General features: G+C 41.2%; 1 protein-coding gene across 14 annotated transcripts in view; it reads right to left on the reverse strand.

Annotated features, from left to right (window-relative positions):
* LOC145361758 (activating transcription factor 7-interacting protein 1-like) overlaps positions 1 to 22796 on the reverse strand; it is a 165182-nt gene that overhangs the window by 25861 nt on the left and 116525 nt on the right. For all 14 annotated transcript variants that reach the window (XR_013889862.1, XM_080217701.1, XM_080217703.1 and 11 more), the window contains 4 exons: positions 15185 to 15297; positions 12368 to 12456; positions 10609 to 11286; positions 4215 to 4306 (listed from right to left, as the gene is read on the reverse strand). Coding sequence is in view for 13 of the 14 variants with exons in the window: in XM_080217701.1 (XP_080073827.1) it covers positions 4215 to 4306; positions 10609 to 11286; positions 12368 to 12456; positions 15185 to 15297 (972 nt within the window). In the remaining variant the exon portion in view is untranslated. The remainder of the gene's footprint in view (positions 1 to 4214; positions 4307 to 10608; positions 11287 to 12367; positions 12457 to 15184; positions 15298 to 22796) is intronic.

Raw genomic sequence — 22796 nt, forward strand, 5'->3', positions numbered from 1 at the left:
GCGGATGGAATTTAATGCGGAGAAGTGTGAGGTAATTCACTTTGGTAGGAGCAACAGATGTGTCGAGTATAGGGCTAACGGGAGGACTTTGAATAGTGTGGATGAACAGAGGGATCTAGGTGTGTGTGTACATAGATCCCTGAAAGTTGGGAATCAAGTAGATAAGGTTGTCAAGAAGGTGTACGGTGTCTTGGCGTTTATTGGTAGGGGGATTGAATTTAGGAGTCGCAGTGTAATGTTGCAACTGTACACTACTCTAGTGCGGCCGCACTTGGAGTACTGTGTGCAGTTCTGGTCCCCGCATTACAAGAAGGATGTGGAGGCGTTGGAGAGGGTGCAGAGGAGGTTTACTAGGATGTTGCCTGGTATGGTGGGGAGGTCCTATGAGGAGAGACTGAGGGATTTAGGGTTGTTTTCGTTGGAAAGAAGGCGGCTAAGAGGGGATCTTATTGAAACATATAAGATGATTAGAGGTTTAGATAGGGTGGATAGTGATAGCCTTTTTCCTCGGATGGAGAAAGCTAGCACGAGGGGGCATGGCTTTAAATTAAGGGGGGGTAGCTACAGGACGGATGTCAGGGGTAGGTTCTTTACCCAGCGGGTGGTGAGGGATTGGAATGCCCTGCCTGCTGCAGTTGTAAATGCGTCTAGTTTGGGGGCGTTTAAGAGATCTCTGGATAGGTTTATGGACGAAAAGGGATTGGTATAGGCTAGTGGGTCATTGTTTTTGTAACTGGTCGGCGCAACATCGTGGGCCGAAGGGCCTGTTCTGCGCTGTAATGTTCTATGTTCTATGTTCAAATGCCAAACACCAATGTCATTCAACAACCCATGTCCAAAAGGGATTGCAATTTAACTCCAGCCCCTGTTGAAAAAGCAGCATTACACGTGTTTGAAATCAGTTTGTTTTTTGTCACAGGTTCCTGTGTTCAACTGGCATTATTAAACTTGCACCGTCAAGGGACTGGTGTGGCACTATTATATTCAAACCAATGCAATGCGGAGGGGGGGTCCATAAAATTTACTGCCTGATTTCGTTTTTTTCCCCAGCAGCTCTATAATTAAAGTGCAGGTTTTACTGTAGCTGCATCTATCCTGAATTGATATTTGCAAAATTCCTGCATTTTGATAAGGACACAACAAAAGGTTCAACACGTCAATAGCACTGGTAGGACAGCAAAGTTTGTGCGCTGCTTTTCCAGGTACTGGCCTTCAACTCTGTGAAGCCACTGTCAACTCCAAAACAGGTTCCCTGCTTCATCATTTGCTGTCCCTCTTTTAACCAAGCAAAATATATCTCAGCCAAACAGATAAAGCAGAGAACCATTACAATACTGATCAAAAAAAATTAAGAAGGTTGATCCTTATAACGTTAGCCAACCTCTATTGATCAAAAGCTCAATTTAAAGAACCAAAACTGACCCAGAGTAATGTTCAAATTTAACACTGAAACTGCAATGTTATCATACTTTACAGCTGTTCATTTCAGAACTATATATATATATTTTCTTTTAATACATTATTCATTTTTAAATTTTATGTAGCTTATTGAGTTTTGTTCACAACACTAAGTTCATTTTAGCCGTTCCTGCTTTATGACATAGTTCTGCAAGATGATCCCGGTGTTTCTTCTGGAGACAGTGTTGGGATTTAAAGTCACTGTAGATGATGAAGTTCCTGCCTGTGGTTCATGTGCTACAGAGCTTGGAGCTGTGTAAATATAGTTGAACCCTGCATTGTCTAACATGTCTGACCAAGCCCGGTACTGAAATTCTGCAGCTCCCCAGTAGTTTCTAATGCTGGATTCTGAACGGTGGCCAGTAAGTGCCATGATCTCCCGTGCTCCAAGACCAGCGTCACAGAGGAGACGAACAGTTGTAGTTCTGAGGGAATGGTTGGTGTACCTCTGGGAGAGTCTGGCAGCAATACTTATTCTAGGCATCATGCTTCCAAGATAGTTTACTCCCATTGGCTCCCTTTTATACCAGACAGACTGTTCTCGTAACTGCTCTGGTGTTAATTTTAGAGGGTGAAGGTAGAATGCAGGAGGGTCTGGTGGTAGTTTTGATATATAAAGTTCAAGCGAAGTGACTGGGCAGTTTACATCTCCTGGCATATCGTACATCCGGCCCAATTTCAATGGGTCCTCCTGGCTTTTACTTTTCCCAATATACTTCAGCATCGCATAGCGTCGTCCATTGGGATCTCGCTTAATGACAAAAGCATCTGGAGGAAGGTCCCGAAGGATTTCCCGCCCACGCTTTGCAAAGTGTAACTGCAGGTCAAACCAGACTTTGTTCACAAGTGCAAGGGGTGTGTGAAGTCCCAGGACACCGGATGTTCTGATCTTTCGAAGATCGGCTGCATTAATAGGGGGATGATGGTTTGTTTCATCCTTTCCTTGCTTTCTGAGTATCTTGAGCACTCCTAGAAACACATTATTGGCACTACTGAATTCCTTGTCTTGCATCAGGCAGATCTGTCGGCTGTGAGGAGGCATCTTAAGGTGCCTGTTCAAGCCTGCCCGGATGGATTTGTAACTGGAAATACTATAGGTGTTACCATCATGATTCCTTACAGTGCCATAAAATTCTCTCAAAATACTGTTGAGTTCTTCCACTGACATAGTTTCAAATTTTTCATCTCTGCCCTTTTCAATAAGCCACTGTTTAAGAATATTTACAGCCCAGTCTGTCTGCTTACGGGTATTCTTCTCATTGCGTTCTTCCTCAAGTCCAATGAGATCCTCTTCAGTCACACTAACGTGCCGCCTGGCTCCATCTAAAAGTTCGTTGCTGGCAATTTGTTCTTCTGTCATTTGGTCCTCAAAACTGAGCAGTGTGCTGCCATCGAAAATGCCATAGGTGTAGAGTGGGGGGTGAGACGCTGTTTTTTCGGACAGCTGTGAATTGCGGAGTAATACGTAATGTTTTGATATAATTCTTTAAATTAAAAAAACTACACAAAATAATTCAGCAGGTGGCGCTCGTTAAGGTTTCTTAGCAGAGGTGTGCCAACATTCAATAGCGCACACCCTATCAACCAATCTCTTTCACACATTACAAACCATGGCATTACACGTTGTCATACAATGAATAGCAGAAGGACTCGAGCTTGCTTTTGCTTTCAGTTCAACTAAAGTGATGCTAAATCTCTTTCGTAACTGCCAGACCTTTTAGCTATTGAGATATTTGATGAAGGAAAAGAAAATCAAATGGAAAAAAAACACACTGATTTCATATATGTATTCTCTAGAAGAACTGGAAAAGCTTCAGTGCTGCGACAAAGAAAATCTGCAACAGAAATTTGAAAAGGCTTACGAGTTCTGCAAACGAACCTTGACTGACTGAACAACTTCCATTTCTGCACTGTGACACGCTGAGCAACAAGTTACCCGAATTTAAGGCTGTTACAAATGTGCGGCACGGCTGTATCCCAATCAGAATGCGTCACTCAGTTGAAGGTTTCTGAAAACTTTTGACAGCATCTCGAAGGATTAAATCCAGCTGTGCTGACGAGTGCTGTTTTGTTTAGAGAATCTTTCCAGTTTATGTAGAGAATGCACAAAATAATTACCTTTTCCCTGCTCTCCACCCAAATGAGCGTATTTGTTTTAAACATGAGCACTCACCAGGATGCTTTTCACCACTCTCTTCTTTCTGGTGAGGCTAAAGATGTGAATGTACAACATAGTACAGATGTGACAACGACTTCCCCCCTCCATCCCATTACATCTCCTTGGGTATTTGTGGAAGAGCTGGTCACATTTATTGTCTCAATTCTATACTTATTCTGACTTTTAAGAAATCAAAAAAGCCCCCCAAAACATACTTTCAAAAATCAAATGTTGAGGCTTTAATTCTGCCAAGGTTGTCTGTAGATTTTGCAGAAAGGTGGATTTGAAAACAAAAGAGTTGGTTATATTACAATCCACTTTAAGTGGGGGAAAATAGTTAACTTACAGAACAGCAATATTACCCCTTACAACTTTGCTGGGCAAATGTAACCAGCTGATCCATAGTGGATTATTGAGAAAGGAACAACGTGACAATTGGGTTCTTGTGTACAGATTCTTCTGTACAAGCAGCAACCACATTCTACCCAAAGGGATAATTGTATTATCTCAACTGGCCTGGCCAGGAAAGACAATGAGAGAGACTGCTGCCGAATATAACTGGTGGTCTGATGTGCATTGATAAATGTGCTGTACCCACCTGATTGCCACTGGGTGCTGGTTTTTTAGCAGCTGGTGACTCTGTTGGAACAGCCGTAGGATGTCTCTGGGTGGCCTGGCTGAAACTGCTCTCTGTTAATGGAATAGAAGTGAAGCAATTCATTTAATTTTCTTGTACTACACAAGGATGTTGACAGAGAAACACTCGAAAGCTTCTTCTCACCAGATCTTCCCAAACACTACTGTAATTTTAATCTACCCACCAGTTAGCTACTTAAGGTTTCAAAGGAGCACCTAGAACCTTGGCTACCTCAATTTCTTACATCCCTAATCAACGAACTGATATGCATCAGAAGTCAGTGACACGTCTAGAGATTGACGGTGACACAGTGGTTAGCAGTGCCGGCTCACACTGCCAGGGAGCTGGGCTCGATTCCTGGCTCAGGTCACTTGTCTGTGCAAAGTCTGCATGCTCTCCCAGTGTCTGTGCGGGTTCCTGAGTGAGTGCTCTGGTTTCCGCCTACAGTCCAAAGATGTGTGGGTTAGGTTGTTTGGCCATGCTACATTGCCCCTTAGGTGTCATGGGAATTAGCAGGGTAAATGCGTGGGGTTACAGGGATAGGGCCCGATGGGATTGTGATTAGTGCAGACTTGATGGGCCAAATGGCCTCCATCTGCACAGTAAGAAGTCTCATAACACCAGGTTAAAGTCCAACAGATTTATTTGGCAGCACTAGCTTTTGGAGTCTCAGGCTCCTTCATCAGGTGAGTGAAGAGCTGTGTTCACAAACAGGGCATATACAGACACAAACTCAATTTACAAGATAATGGTTGGAATGCGAGTCTTTACAGGTAATTAAGTCTTAAAGGTAAAGGTAGAGACAATGTGAGTGGAAAGAGGGCCATGCGCAGGTTAAACAAGTGTGTATTATCTCCAGCATGACTTTAACTTGGTGTTGAGAGACCTCTTACTGTGCTATCCAAGTCCAACACCAGCATCTTTACGTCACTCATTCTGCACTGCAGGGAGTCTATAATTTCATGAAATCATTCAACATTTTAAGAGCATTAAACTAACACGGCTGCTATCTTTGCCTTCTCAAGTTCCCATGATAGATGAAAAGGTAACTTGTAGATACAGATTGTAATTTCAAAAGCTTCATAACTCTGTAGAGTTTCTATTTTGATTTATACATGCCGGCAGATCATATATTCATACATATTAAATATAGAATTTATTACAAGAATGGAGAAGCAAAAATAATTAAAATATAGATTAGTTACAATGATTGCATTCTCAAATAAGTAATTCCACACAGGATATTCTTGCAAACAAACGTGGTAACAGGAGGGCTTGCTTTCTGAAGTACTATTGTTGTCTGGACTATTGCAAACTGCAGAAGCTATTTTAATATCAGTATGCACATTATGCTTAGCTGCTTTCGGCATTTACGTGATTGTATCTTTTTTGAAGGCTGTTGGGTATTAAAAACAGAACCTATAGTCAGTTGCAGCTCTCTGTAATGGTCTCAAAGCTAAAAGATACATTGCTATGTAAGGATAGGGATATATTCCCACATACTGCAGAGTATCATTCTGCTGCTAAAATGTGACATAAAGGCTACAAGATTGAATTGTTCTGCACTCTTAGACTTGATGGTTGGAATCAACTATATCCCCTGTGAATGTGGAGGTCATCAGGAGTTAGATATTTACATTCTTATGCCAGGTATTTTCACTTGATGATTTAGTTTCTCTATTCTGAATAGTTTTGTTTTTAGTCAATACTGTGAATAGTTCCCTCAAGTTAGGTACTGTTCCCCTGTCTTTCAAATACACTATCACCATTGCCTCAAGAAGCCCAAACATGGTTGGTTACATCAGCTTCCTCCATGCCATTCCTGCAATATCCAGCTGAATGGGACTGGATTCAACTAATTCCTACCTACCAAGTAGCAGCCAGAGAATCTCCTGCAATGATTTATCTTCCTGCCGTTATATCTTAACATGCCCATGGATTCAATTTTAGATCTCTCCAATTTCTTATTTACATGATGCCCCTCAGCAATATAACCTGAAAACACATGGCCTGATTCTGCATGTACGCTGACAACACCAGGCTCTAGTTCACCACCACTACACTGCTTCTGATTTGTCACAATGCTTGTTAAGTGTCCAACATCAATTCATACCAAGTCCCTCTCACCCATACTTGCTGCACTGCACTGGCCCCCCAAACTGGAAATAATTCTCACCCTTGACTGCGAATTCCTCCACAGTCTTGTTCCTCTGACATCCTCCAGCCCTATAACCATCCTAGATATCTACGTTTCTTCAAGTTTGCCTCTTGCACATTCTTTACTTGAATTGCATTACCACTGGCGGCTGTACGTTCAGTTCAGGAATTTCCTCTCTACACATCACTGCCCCTTTCTCTTTTTATAAACAATATTTTCACTGAAGATTTTCCATTTTACCAAATAAAACAAATCTCCAAAATCCACAGAACAATCGTCATTCCACATGTACATGTAGAAAAGACCAGCAAATATAATAACTGGTTTGGGTTATCAATGACGATTCGTTGTAATTGGCGCCTCCCTCTGCGTGGGTAATGAAAGGATGGGAGATATCAGGATTGAGCCATGAGCACATGGCACAAAGGTGCATAGTCTCGCCCACAGACTATCAAGGGCCAAGCTACATAGCACCTGTGGGGTCAAATGCAACCAGAGCCTAAAACAGCATTCCAAGATCACTGAACAATAGAAGGATATCCCAGAAAGAGGGGAACATCAGGATATAACCCCAAACCCAAGACCTAGCATGACAATGTACACTCACATATAGGATAAGAGGAGCAGAGCTGTATAGTCTCACGGGAAGAGTGCAGATAAAACAAAACCCAGGCATCCAAATTCACTGTTGGGTCCCACAGATAACAGAAAATCTTCTGCTGGAGTAAATCTCCACACATTCCAAATGCCATACAACCATCACTGCACACTCCCCAACAATGAGCAATGAAGACCCATTATCAGTCCACAAGCAAAGGAACTATCTCCAAATTACAAATGCAAAACCTTAGGTATTGGAATTTGACAGGGCTAGACATAGGGCAGACCCTTACCCAGCCTGCTCCTCTGGTACTACATGGAAAGACGAAGAATTAAAATACACCGTAACACACTTTAAACTAAGGTCTTTCTGTTCCACTGCCAGAGTATACTGAGTAAACAAACTGATATTCTGGCTTTCAAAGAAAGGTGATATATGCCTCAGTACTCGTATATTAAACACCCTTGTCAGGATAAAAGGCAGCATCACAAAATCATGATTATAATCACAAGGGAACAAATTTCAGGATTAATGAACTGCAGGACAATATAGCCATCCATGAAGCTTGAAAAGGCCAAAGCCTTGACAGGACTGTCGACCAACATCAAGGATCCATCCATAGTTTCATCGAGGTCTCTACCATTGCCATTGTGCCGCTCAGAAGCCCCAGCAGAGACACACCCAGACTCCTGCAGGTGGAAAGATCCCATTGTTTCCAGTTGCCTCCATCCTTGCTTGGCCAACACCGAGGTCAAAACAAAGCAAGGCCAGCGATTGGGGTATATAACTGACCCTAGATATTGAAGACTGGATACAGTATGCCTCTTCAAAATGCTCAGACTTCAAATAGAGATTATGAAAGCATTGCAGACACTTCTCAAATTCAGCTGGGAATTTATCCTCAGCTCTCCTTGGGAGATCAGGTGCATGGACATTCCTTCTGACCCTCATCTTCTTGAATTAATCAGGATGTCCAACATACCACGCAGCAGGATTTCCAAGGACTGAAGGTTAGCCTCCACTGAGGAAACTGCCCTCTTGACTGACAGGATTTTTACCTTCGCTTCATCCAGTTTCTTTTGGATATCTTGCAGTTCAAAGTGACAATCTCCCCTCCCATTTGTAAATTGGATCAAATTTTTTTCATAAGGGGAATTAATGAAGTGTCGTGGGTTATTTTATTATGTTAAATAGTATTGTATATAAACAGTGAAATTATTCTATGATGGAGCTGAGATGAAGACCATTTGGCCATTCTGGCTAATCCAGCCTAACACACACATCTTTGGACACTAAAGAGCAACTTACCATGGACAATGTACTTAACCTTCACATCTTTGGACTTTGGGACGAAACCGAAGCACCCGGAAGGAACCCACACAGACACTAGGATAATGTGCAAACTCCAAAAAGACTGTGACTCAAGGTTGTAATCGAACCCAGGTCTCTGGCGCTGTGAGGCAAAAAAGTGCTAACCACAGCGCCACTGGTACCAATGTCAGGGAATCTAAATAAACACAGTCTGAACTCACTGACTTTAAATTAAAATAAACAGATATTGCAAACTGGAGCTAAAAGCCAACCCCCTGCTATATTATTCTGAATATATTACAGTGCATTTCTGGTGGTATTGGTCACAGCAGTGGGTTTTACCAGGATAGGAGTTTGATTTCATGTAAAGTGAAACATATTATTCTGCTAAAATTGTGTGTTCTTTAAGGGACCCAATTGTTAAGAAGATATAATTTCAGGTTATTCAGCTCAGGTTGGAAACTTTGCGAATTTTAAAGCGCAGTTCAATGTCAGCTTTGCATCCAAAAGAATTAATTTGCATCGGCAACAAAGTGGCATGTGAACATGCTAACATACATATCTTTAAAATGATAGAGATATGTATTTTTAAAATTATTTTTACTTTTATTTATACATCTGTTCCTATCCTCCTATATTTCCAAATATATCATCTGCAAACTTTTAAATTACACATTGTATATGGAAGCTGTGACCATGGGACACCACTCCATTTCCTAACTAACGTGTCAGTACCTCATATTTGAATGTGTTTGCTTTTTTTATTCACTCATGGGATATGTCTGGCAGGCCCATTCCTAATTGCCTTTAAGATGGAGGTGTGTCAACTTCCTAAACCGTTGTAATCCATGCAGTGTAGGTACACCCACGGTGGGAGGGAGTTCCAGGATTTTGACCCAATGAAGGAATTATAATATTTTTCTAATTTAATTATTCTTAACCGTTTCTCTCTAAAGGAACTATCGCACCATCTTCAGTTTCTCCACATTACTGAAAGCCTCTTAAGTATTTAAACAGATTTTATTTTTCTGTAGAGATATAATGCATTTCAATAAGCTTGGTAAAGGAGGGGGCCACCTGGTGCTTATACAAATCCATATCAGGGCTATCTCATTTTCCTGCGTATTCCTTATGTCCTTTAATATTTTTCCTCAAAACACATTCAATTGGGGTTTAATTAACCACTATAGTAAGATATTTCATATTCTAACTACCCAGTCTACTTAAATAGCATGTGCTAATGAAGCTAGAAGATGCATGGATAAATTGTTCCTGAACTGTGTACCAGTTCAAACAGCAAGTTTTTGTTTATTTATTTATTGGTGTCACAAGTAGGCTTACATTAACACCGCAATGAAGTTACTACGAAAATCCCCCAGTCGCCAGATTTCGGCACCTGTTTCGGGTACACTGATGGAGAATTTAGCATGGCCAATGCATCTAATCAGCTCGTCTTCTGGACTCTGGGAAGAAACCAGAGCGCCTGGAGGAAACCCACGAAGACATAGGGATAATGTGCAGACTCTGCAGACAGTGACCCAAGCCAGAAGTCGAGCCAGGGTCCCTGGCGCTGACAGGCAGCAGTGTTAACCACTGTGCCACCAAGGGGAATGTTTGCTGCTCAGTTTCTACCCACAAAAAGTATCACTGTGACATTAGATGCTTTATGTAAAAGGGTTCTCATTTTCTGTAACAGAAACCCACTAAGCAGCAGCTGTAGGAGCCTTACAGTCATAATAAACTCTTTTAAAATACACAAACTCACTTGTTTGAACCATGTAAGGATTTGAAGTATCTTTTAGGACAAATGGATATTTTTCATTTGCGATGATGAGTTTACCATATTTTCTTAATCCATACTTGTACCATTAATATTACAAAATGCAACAAAACTAAGGTGGCGCTACAGGCAACAGCATTCAGACTTGCAAGAAAAGGCATTTTATTTCACACTTTTTCCAGACGCTAGGATGTTGGTTTATTGCAGCTCCATCAATATCTTTAACTGTGAAGTAACTGTACTCTTGTAGAAGATGTTGGTTTTTATTTTGAAGTGAAAATGCAGACCTTGAAATATTTCAATAAACCTCTTGGTAAACTGCTTTTCATTGCTCAATCCCACGCCTCAATCAACATTTACAGATACACTGATGGCAAAAGGTAGCCAACACAACACTAGCATAATAAATCTCAATTATGTAATGATTTAACTACATGCACAAACATGCTGAACAAATAGCAGTTCAGTTTCAATGCACACAGTTGCATCCTGATTATCCACTCACCTACTCTGGAGGCTCCTGCATTGGTGCTGTCTGAACTGACAGTTAATGGCTGACTTGATGATCCAGAGACTTGCCCCTGGCTGCAAGTCTGTGAAGGCCTTGGTTGTACTGGTGCTCTAGTAATAGAAGGGCTAAAATGTCCTGGGGAACCCAAAGATGGTTGCACTGTTCGAGTAGTCTGAGGTGAAAGAATAGATTGAGTACTGGTCACAGAAGCAGTCTGACCTGAAGCAACATTACTTATCTGCATTGGCCCCATATTTCCAGGGGACTTCCTTTGGACTCCTGGGCTTGGCAAGGAAGGACTAGCACCATTTGCTTTTGCTACATTTGTTGATATCTGCGATGCCAGTGGCTTGGAGAGGTTGTTTAGCGTGGGCTGGGACTGAACAGGTAAAAACTCAATTCCAGGTTGCTGGTTCGTCATCAAGGTATTTGCCGAGGGCTGCAGAAGCTGAGGTTGGGAAGACATTGCCACTGGAACTGTAAGCAAAACTGGCACTGACTGGAGAGATACTGGCATAGGCTGGTTACTGCCGGAGGTCGACAGCGACTGATTGTTTCCTACTACTGCTGCAGTTGCTGGGAGCACAGGAGTGACCACAGCACCAGATGTCCCTGCATTCTGAGGCTTAGACTGTCCGCCAACTACCTGAGGTGGTGTGAAGTTTGTAATACCTGCAACAGCAAAACATTCTCCAATTAGAATCTGTAAATAGAACTTTTTTTTCACTCCCCAACCAGCCCAAGCTTCTCCTTTGGGACCCCAATCATGCTCACACAATGGGAATCAGTCAATAGGAATGGACAAGTCCTGCATGCAGACTACACCGCGACTGCCTTCAATATAACTAAAATTAAGGTGGTGTAACAGAAGTGGGTCAACTGATCCCTGTAGTACATCATGTTGCATGAAAGAGCAAGTCAGATGGATGATGCACCAATGCACTGAGGTTCCACTAGGCATCAGTAGATGCTGATGCTTTCCTGGCAGATAGAAAGAGCAAGGCAAGCTATATCACTATTCCACACCAGCTAGGTACTGGTTCACAGCAACACTGCCAAAACAAATGTTTTAAAAAGTTGATATTTTTGATGCATGTATATACACACATATCACACATGCACACAACTCCCCGGTAATGCTAAATTACTTTTTGATAAGCTTGCAGCAACAACAGCCTAATCTCTTGACTGGGTGCCTTCCTACAGCAATATGGGATGTATAGGCTGTTAATGGGAGTAGAAAAAAAAGATTGCAACTTTACACAATCCTCAAATAAGCAAACAAAAGAAAATGGTAGTTTATAATGTTTTAAAGTAAAATTCTGTGGCTTTCTATTCTCCCTTCCTCTCCCCATCTCAGGATGGTACATCTGCTACTTGACCCACTAACATGAAAAGAAGAAAGTAAAACCAGGTTGAACTAGATGGATAGCAAACACCGCTGGGACTCAAGCAACTGGTTCAAAGATGAGGGAAGGTGAAAGGTTTGAAATTCTGCTGTTCAAGGAATTTCAAATCTTTGAGAGCTTTCTTGAGATCAGCAGAATTTCAATCCTCCCCCACCCTAATTAATCAGTAACAGAACTGAATGCCTATAAACCAAATATTTCAGATGTGACACTGGTAGGTGGGGGCTGTGGGAAGAAATTACAGGCACCTTCTGGATTTTCAATAAATGAGAAATTGATTTCTCAATGGAGTTAGAAGTACTACTGAACCTCATTAAAAATTCCCATTTTTTTCTTGCAAGTACCTGTATTACTGGAGTTTGCAGAGTGCTGGGCTGATGCTACACTGTCTGCCATATTTCTTCTCAAGTCCAGCATCTGCCTTACTGTTCCACTGGAAGGGAAAAACAAAATGGAAACTGAAATCGTACACAAGAATCTACCCAATGTCAGGCAACTAAAATTTCCTAAAATTAATACATCGTTGTCTTTCCTCAATTGATTTTCTCAAATAAACTTTATCCCATAAGAAATTCAGCGTGGACAGTTGTGAGGAACAGAGCACAAAAAGGGACCTGCATTCTTAAAGAATTATAAATTAAAATGAAAACCAATACAAAGGAGAGAAGTTTATTAGGCAAGTGGGAACAGAAGGGAGAATCTAAATCGACTTTAAAATCAATCAGTCTATCATTCTGTTGTTCAGTCAACCAGCATCAGGGAGGAACAAATTGAGGATTAATGCTAGAAGCAGAAAAAGGGAGATTAAAATGGAAGGTTTTACCAATTGGTGCCTACATTGAATAGATTATCAAATCAAATAAATAGGAAGCTACTGAAACAAATGCAGGCAAATAGGAGAAAGTAGAGATAACTTTGTTGACAAAGCTGGCACCAGGATAACTGGCCAAATAGTCTCCTCTGTCCATAAATTCCTATGCTCTAATGTAATCTAGAGATTCAGGTAGCAGTCAGTGAAATGTACCTGTTCCACTCTTGTGATTTAAATCAGCAGCCTTCTAGGTTAATACCATTATTTGTCATAAAGAAGCTTTACATTTTTTATCGGATCAACCATTTTCAAATGACAATTTGAGTGTGTATTTGCTCCTTTATGAGGCAGCCTTTATTACAATGGGGAGGAAATAAGCTGAATGATGGTAGGACAGGTACAGGTGTTACAAAACAGCCAACCACATGACCAACTTTGTGTCAGATCTCAAATCTTGCCAGTTTTCAGGTTGGTGTGTAGAATGTTTATAGTATGTTTTTCCAAGTAAGGAATGCAAAGGAAAGTTCTGAAAGAAAGAGACAATACTGCAATATAAGCCATGAAATTCTTTGGAGCTGCTTCTGATCCATCAATGTTATTTTTACTTTGCCATGCCGAAGTATTGCACAGACTAGGTTTGTGGACCTAAATAGGGGTCTCACTGTAATTTAGTGTTGGTAGTGGACTGGGAATAACTCCAAAGAATCGTACAGCCATATAGAAAGACAAAGATGTCAGTGAGGTGGGAAATTCAGGCAATGACAGCTTAAAGAAATGTCCGGTTTTCAGACATGACAGCCAAAATTTCCAGCTGTTAACGCCAGAGGGATTCTCTCGTCCTGCTGCAGTGGAACAGAGATTTGGCTGAGTGCTAGATTCTCCACCCTTGTTTGCAGCAGCGGTGGAGCGTGAATGGCTGGAAAATTCTAGCTGACCTGTTTCTGGATAACCAGATCTGAGATATTGTACCTGCTGAAGCATTGCTTCTTTTTAAAATATGAGGTTTTACAGCTTCTTCAATGCCTTGGTCCACGAATTGGAAATTTATATTCATTTATTAATGTCACAAGTAGGCCTACATCAACACTGCAATGAAATTACTGTGAAAATTCCCCAGTTGCCACACTCCAGTGCCTATTTGGACACACTGAGGGAGCATTTAGCATGGCCAACTAACCAGCATGTCTTTCGGACTGTGGGAAGAAACCGGAGCACCCAGAGGAAACCCACGCAGATATGGGAAGAACATGCAGACTCCACACAATGACCCAAATTGGGAATTAAACCCTGGCGCTGAGGGGCAGCAATGTTAGCCATTGTGCCACCCCATATTTATTCTGCATTTTTTCAGTAAATCTAATCAATATTGTTGTTTCAATTATTTCAAATGCAGGTGAGACACAAGTTGAAAACTTTATTCTGGATTTGTAAATAACTTAACTTTGACATATTGTATAATAAAGAATGCACCACGTTGTAATACCTTACTGTGCAGCGCACCCTACTTACAGAAGATAAACAAGGCTATAAAATCCAGCAGGTCATTCTGAAATACAGATTTGGAAGATTTCATGCTCTTTTTAAGTATCTGACACAGCTTTACTACACCAAGACTTCTTCTGTCATCACACTAGCAATGTACAATTTTCAGATTTTGGCCTTTTGAATTTTACATTCTCTTCAGATTCTGGATACAGATAATTTTTTCCACACTCCAATATCTCTTAATTTTGAAAGAATAGCTTTGCTGCAGCTTTCCTGACCTTTCTCAAGCTTCAAGGTGCTCTAATCTTGTTGATGAGCAGTCCAGCGGCATTCTCTAAAACAAGGTGCTGTAAAGGCAGCTTGGCTCATGTGTGCAGATTTACACTTTGAACAGTGACATTACAGCAGCTGACAAAAATGTTCTCACTGCACCTATATTAATGAACTTTCACGAACCACCACTTTGACATTTTCTAGCGCTGACCTTTTAGTGAATCATTCTTTAATTTACACTTTCAGAAATTCCTTTTTCTCACTTTAGTTTGTGCAGCTGTCAGGTATTCAAAATTTCTATTTTAATTGGCAACAGAAGCCTGTGCCAACTGGGATTATGCAATGAAGCAACCAAAAGCAGAGGGAGACGGAGCAGAAACCTGACTCCTCCTACTCCTTTCTATCCAAAGATTTCTGGCTACAGGATGTTGAGTCATCCTTCTTTTAAGGGGCTGTGACTTTTCTGGACAAAGACTATGGACTACCACTTGCCCAGAGCATTTCATTTGTCCAATAAAATGAATTCTTGTGCCCATAAACATGTGGATACTCTTAAACAAAACTTCATGAATAAAATTAACAGCCTCCATACCTGCGACACTGCATGCTACCAGAAGCACTAGAAGGGTTGTAGGTTTTGCTGGGAGAGACAGGTTGCGTAGATTGGAGTCCAGATGGTTGCTGAGGTGTGGAGGTGGCTGGATTCTGGATTAAATAAAAAAAGTACATAAGGATGGATATGCCAAAATGAAAAGTACTTCTGAATTTTGTTTTTCAACATCACAATACCCATAGTGAAACCTAGCAGCTTCTGGCACATGAGGTTAGTTCATTTTCTAAAAAAAAAGTATTCTATTTGGCTTGAAACACAGTCCATTTAATGGTGCACACAGCTATTGTTCAGCTGACCATGTGTTGCTCAAATTGCGCATGAGCAGTCAGAGTACAACTAAAGCTTCAATGACAGCTGATTTTATATTTGCAGTCCTGATCCTTCTTTACTTCAGTCACCTTTCATCTGTCAGGTTTCCAAATTTCATAGAAACATAGAAAATAGGAGGAGGCCATTCGGCCGTAAGGAACCCATTCCACCACTCTGTGGTCATGGCTGACCCTCCAACTTAACATCGCACTCCCGAGTGTGGAAATTTATTTCCTTTTTAATATATTCAGTGACTTGGCCTCCAGAGTCTCGTGGTAGAGAATTCCATAGGTTGACCAGCCTGAGTGAAGAAGTTTCTCCACATCTCAGTTCTAAATGGCCTACCCCGTATCCTGAGACTGTAAACCCATTGTTCTAGAGCACCCACCCACATCAGCCAGAGGATATATCATCCTGCATCCAGTCTGCCAGCCCTATCAGAATTTTATGTTACAATAAGATCCACTCACATTCTTCAAAGTGAATACAGGCCTAGTTGACTCATGACAATCCTGTTATCCCAGGAATCAGTATGGTAAACCTTCACTGCATTCCCTCTATGGCAGGTACATTCTTTTTTATGCAAGGAGACTAAAAGTGTATGCAATACTCCAGGTGTGGTCTCACTAAGGCCATATACAGCTACAGTATGACATCCTTGCTCCTTAACCCATTTTCTTGCAATGAACGCCAACATACCATTTCCCTTCTTAACTACTTGCTGCATCTGCTTCCAATGACTGGTGCACTAGGACACCCAGGTCCTTTTTGTATATCAACATTTTCCAATCTATTACCAACTTTTCCTATCGAAAAGGAGATAACTTCACACTTATCCACCTTATTCCGCACCTGCCACATATTTGTCCACTTACTCAACTTGCCTAAACTTCCTTGAAGTCTCATGACATCCTCCTCACCACTCATTCCCACCAAGTTTTGTGTTGTCAGCAAATTTAGAAATATTGCATTTGGTTCCCTTATCCAAACTGAGAGTGTTACCGTTGAATAGCTGGGGCCCAAGCACTGATCCTACGATAGCCCACTAGTCACCGCCTGCCACTTTGAAAAAACATTTATTCCTACTGTTTCCCTACTACTGACGTTAGGCTAGCTGCTGTGTAATTCTTTGCTTTTGCCTTCCCTCCTCTTAAATAGTGGAGGTACGTTTGCCACTCTCCAGTCTGTCGGGACTGTTCCTGAATTCTATGGCCACCTTTAGTACCCTTGAATGTAGATGATCAGGCCCGGGGGATTTATCAGCTTTCAGCCCCATTAATTCCTCAAGCACTACTTTTTCAATAATATTAATTTCCTTCACTTCCTCCAACTCACTAGAACCTTGGTTCCATAGAAATGGCCCGTCCTGTTTATGCTGACCCGAAGACACCCAGGTACCCTTTCTAATGCCATCTTCCTGCACACAATCCTGCAGTTTTCAGCACTTCAGGTGCAGCTCCAGGTAAGAATTTAGGGTTTCTGCCTCCACCACCAACTCAGGTGGCGAATTCCATACCCTCTGATTAAAAACATTTCCTCTCATGTTCCCTCTAATCCTATGACCTGTGGTTTAACTTGAATCAATGACCCTGGTTTTTGAACTCTCTAAAAGGTAACAGGTTCTTTCTGTCTATTCCATCCCCACCCCTCACAATTTTGTATACCTCAATCATGTCACCCCTCAGCCTTCTCTGCTCCAAGGAAAACAACCCCAACTTCTCTAATCTCTCTTTGTAGCTATAATTCTTCAGCCCTGGCAACAACTGAATAAATCTTCTCTGCACACTTTACAGAGCAATTACATCCTTCCTCTAATTTGGTGACCAGAACTGCACACAACAGTCCAGTTGTAGCTTGCATCTTATACAGTTCCATCATTACATTCCTACTTTAATATTCTATACCTCTGCCAATGGAGAGAATTCCATATGCCTTCTTTACAACCTTATCTACTCTGTACTGCTTCCTTTAGAGACCTGTGCACCTACATGCCAAGATCTCTCACTTTACTGACCCCCTCAGTATATCCCCATTTATTGTGTATTCACTTTTACTGTTTGACGTCCCTAAATGCATTATCTCACACTTCGAGTTGAACTTCATCTGCCATCTTCCCGCTCATTCCACCAATCCATCTATCATTGTGGAGCTTACCCTTCTATACTATCCATTACATGGCTAGCTTTTGTGTCGTTTGCAAATTTCCCAAATGCTCCCCCCCCCCCCCCCCCAACATGTTCAAGTCTAAATTGTTAGCATATAAAAGAAACAGGAGAGGTCCCAAACAAAGTCTAATAGATCAATTGAAACAGCTTTCCATTCGCATGGGCAACCATCAACTATTACCCTTCTTTTCCTGTTACTAAGCCAACTTTGACTCCAATTTGCCATATCACCCTGTATCCCATGGGCTTTGTTTTTTGACCAGTCTGCCACATAGGACCTTGTCAAATGCCTTACTGAAATCCACGTAGACAACATCCATTGCACTATCCTTATTGATCCTCCTTTTCACTGGCTCAAAGAATTCAATCAAACTTGTAAGACATGACCTTCCCTTAACAAAGCCATGCTGACTATCCCTGATTAGTCCATTTCTTTCTAAGTGACAGTTTATCTGATCTCTCGGGATTGATTTTAACAATTTGTCCACCACCAAAGTAAACCTAACTGGCCTATAAGTATTGGGCATTTTCCTAGCATTTTTTTCTTTCTACAGATTTGTTAATTGACATCAAAGGCTACACTTAAAGAAAGGTTCTCCTTGCTTGTATGCAAGGATACAAATCTCAGTGGAAAACTGTAATTGTCATAATTGCCATGCTTAATACATTTGGTTGCAAAATACTATTGTCACGATAAAGACACTTGCCAATGCCAATTGCAACATCTGATGAAATAGGACAGGGAACAAGGAGCGAGTATGAGGGAAGCAGGTATGAGGGAAAAAAAAGAGTAGGATTGCTATAAATAGACATACACGCAAACACAACAGTTCTATCTAACCATCAATTAGTGCCTCAAAAAAAAAATCTTGCCAACTGGCAAATTAATTGTTTTACACAGCCTTTATCCGAATTCAACTGAAAATGAGGAGAGTTTTGTTAACACGAAAACAAAAGCACAACACAAAAGTGATGAAGTGAGTGAAGAACGTGCAGACTCTACAATGACAGTGACCCAAGCCAGGAATCGAACCCGGGTCCTAGTGCCAAGAGGCAGCAGTGCTAACCACTATACCACCCATAAACAAATTGTTTGGTGAGCAGTTGATGTATAGGATCAAAACTGCAAGCAAATTGTCACTGAATTAATTTCTACCCAATCTTTATCAGATATAGTGTAAATAAAATGTTGAGAGATGTTTATATAATTTTCCCTGGCTTTATAGGGGACTACATTTAGATTAATCTCATGTAATAGGGGTGTATAAATAACTGTTAAATGTGTAATAGTTAAGAGACACATTAACGCACTGTGTAGACATATTTATTGAAGGACAAACACAGGGTACCAGATTATTATTCAAACAAATGTCCATTGGTGTAAATTTATGTCAGTTTTAAAGCCAAGTCCTTCAGTAACACATTTCCTATTTCATGTTTGTATTTGACATTAAACAGCAATTTTTTTTTACAAAACCATATCGATTTTGCACATGTATTGTTCTTCAGCATCATTTTGCTGACTGTATTTCGTGGCTTTCTACACAAACTGCTATAAATATGATCAACTTCCAGAATTTTGACCAGAAACAACTGGATCATTCACATAAATACACCGACTACAAAAGCAGGGTCAGAGGCAGCGTGCAACTCACCTCCTGACTTGTGGCTTTTAGAAGGTGGACAAGTCAGTAGTGTGGCGCAGTGTTGCCCAGATGAGTGCATCTCCAATAATGCTCAAGTTCAACATCATCTTGAACAAAGTTGCCTGTTTGGCAACCGTCTTAAATATTCATGCCCTTCACCGCTGGTTCACACCAGTGAGATGAGAGTGACTGCTCTTGACATCAAGGCAGAATTTGACCAAGTATAGCATCAAGGATTCCTAGCATAACTGGAGTCAATGGGGTATAAGGGGGGAAAAAAATCTCCACTGGTTGCAGTCATACCTAGCACAAAGGAAGATGATTGTACTTGTAGGAAGTTAATCATCTCAATCCCAGGACGTTACCGCAGGAGTTCCTCAGGGCATGTCCAACTATCTTCAGCTGCTTGATTAATGACCTTTCTTCCATCAACAGGTCAGAAGTGGGGATGTTCACTGATGATTGTGCAGTGTTCAGCATCATGTAACTCCTCAGATATCAAAGTAAAATGCAACAAGGCCTGGACAACATTCACATTAGGCTATTTCGCACCACATAAGTGTCTAGCAATGACCATCTCTAATAAGGGAGAACCCAACCATTTTCCTTCGATATTCAACAGTCTTATGATTGCTGAATCCCTCACCAACATCCTGGGTGGTTAAATTGACCATAAATGAACTGGATAGCCATATAAATGTTAAGCAAGTCAGAGACGTGCAATTCCACGGTGCTTAACTCACATCTAGATTCCACAGAATCTGTCCACCATCTTACGAGGCACAATTAGGGAGTGTGATGTAATGTTTCCCAGTTGCAGCTACAGTGCCCAAGATTGTGACACCACCCAGAATAAAGCAGCCCACTTGAATGGCACCTCACCCACCATCTTCAACATTCAGTCTCTCCACCCCTGACAGGCAACAGCAGCACGTCCAATGTACAAAGATGCACTGCAGTAACTCACCAAGCCTTCTTAGACAGCACCGTGCAAACCCACGACCTCTACCACCTAGAAGATCAAGGGCAGTGGATGCACGAGAACGCTATCCCTCTATGTCAAACTCCCTTCAAAAATCATACATGACTTTCATTATTGCTGGGTCAAAATCATGAACACCTGCCCCAACACTTGTGGCCGGTCCTACACCATATAGACCACAGCAGTACACAACAGCAGTTCACTGCCAAAAATTCACAAGGAACATATACCCATGGATTACTTTATTAAAAAAAAACTCTGCAAACATTAGCGGTTTCAATTGCATTTGTCGTTAGAAGAAATAGCTCATTCTTACGCAAGTAAATTAAGAATAAATTTGGGGAATGAATAAATGAAAGAAAGAGAAAATCACTTCTAGTTCTCTCACAAACCATTCAAAATGCAAGCCACCTGTATCAGTCAAGTCTGAGATGAAAACCTATTTCATTCATCAGTGGCAATTACCACTTGATGGCACTCTTGAGTTTTCATTAAAAAAGTGACAGACATTGCTATGCAAGGTGATTAATTGTCCAGGGATAATTACAAATGCTAAGGTTAAATTTACTCTAGTTTAATAATCTCGGAACTGGTACCATTTAATGAGCAGCACAACCAGCTTGTATTTCCAGCTATTTCTGCTGTGTAATACCATGAGGTAGCCTCAGCATTAATGAAACCCTTTACCTGGGAATGTGAATTCAATTCTGGACACCAGTCTTCCTTCTTTCCAATGCACAATTTTGAGATGGCATGGGAACAGAAACATGGAGCAGTTTATCAGGTGGGAAATTGTCCTCCAAATTGTACCAGCACACAGGAAAATCAAGTATCGTTGTATAGTACCGTTTAATGCATTTGATGCACAACTCTTAAATTTTCAGCAGTGTTAAGTAACAAAGAGTATTCTGATGATTTATGGCATAATCTTACTTGGTGTTAGAAGTTGCGGTGTTCCAGATACTTTTTATTATCCTACTTTATTTATACAGCCTGAAATTGTACATAGAAGTTATTCAACTGCAGAACTGACATGAATAGGAACAGTATTGTAAATAGCACTTCCTGCACACATCCTAAAGTAGCTTACCCTTTCTTGCCACATATATATGTTTCAAAAATCCAACTACTGTACAAAGCAAAGGTGCATTCCTATATCTTGTAGTCATATCTACTAAAAACAGCCATTTGTGGGATTACAGTCTAAACAGTGGAAGCAACATATGGTTCCACAGCCAACAGACCTTATCAAAGCTGGAGTCCTATCATATCCAATTATCAATGGTGGTGGATAACTAAACAACTAATCAGAGCATGCTGCTCCATAAACATCCTCATTCTCAATGATGGGGGAGTCCAGCACACATCAGCGCTAAAGACCAGGTTGAAACATTTGCAACCATATTCAGGCAGAAATGCTGAGTAGATGAGAGAATCAGAGAATGAATCGTGAATGGTCTCCTTCTGTGCTGTAAGCAGACTGTTGTGTCTGTGCTGACTCAGTGGAAGAGCAGGTTGCCGAGTCCCACTCCTCCATCTTTTCCTCTGTGAATCTGCCTCTACCACACTCAGACGGAGCATTCCTGATGTGCTGCAAAAAAAGTTTTTTTTCTCATGTCGCTGTTTCTTCTTTTGCCAATCACCTTAAATTGATGTTCTTTGGTTCTCAACCCTGCTGCCTTTGGGAACAGTTTCACCCCATCTATATACAGCCTCTCGTGATTTTGAAAGTCGTAACATCTCATGCAATCTTCTCTTCTCCAAGGAGAGAAACACCCGGCTTCTATCTTTCCATCCAACTGAAGTACCTTACCTCTGGAACCATTCGCATGAAGCTTTACTGCAGTTCCTCTAATACCTTTAGATTCCTTCTAAAGGGTGGTGCTCCAGAGAGTTGGTACTGAATCAAGGCCTTATACAGTTTCATCACAACTTTCTTGTTTTTGTATTCTAATCCCACTCATAAAACAATTTTAATGATCCATCGCAGCCTCCTTCTGATGCTCCCCAGCTAATTCTCAGCCATTTTGGTTCACTCCATGAATTATCAAGAATGAACCGAAGGCACTGGATACAAAGGGTCTGGGCCTTGACAACAATTTGGCTGTAGTACCAAAGACTTGCACACCAAATTAGCCAGACTTCTAGTCAAGTTTGGCATCTACCAAACAACATGGAAAATTGCCCAATAATGTCCTCATCACAAAAAGGATGAATCCAATCCAATTACCACCTCAGCAGCTTCGATCAGTGATGCAAGATGTTGCTGATGTTCCTATCAAGCGGCACCTACTCAACACTAACCAGTTCACCAATGCGCAATTTAGTTCCACAAATACACAAAGGAGCTGAACTCAACAGGTGAGGTGAGAGTGCCTGTCCTTCACATCATGGGAGACTGAGTGTAGTATCAAGAAGTATTAGCAAAACTGAAGTCAATGGGAAAAACTTTCTACAACTTGACTTTAGAATCAAACCTAACAAAGGGA

Source organism: Carcharhinus amblyrhynchos, chromosome 35 (assembly GCF_965287045.1).
Source record: "Carcharhinus amblyrhynchos chromosome 35, sCarAmb.v2.hapA, whole genome shotgun sequence".
In the NCBI taxonomy this organism is placed as follows: Eukaryota; Metazoa; Chordata; class Chondrichthyes; order Carcharhiniformes; family Carcharhinidae; genus Carcharhinus; species Carcharhinus amblyrhynchos.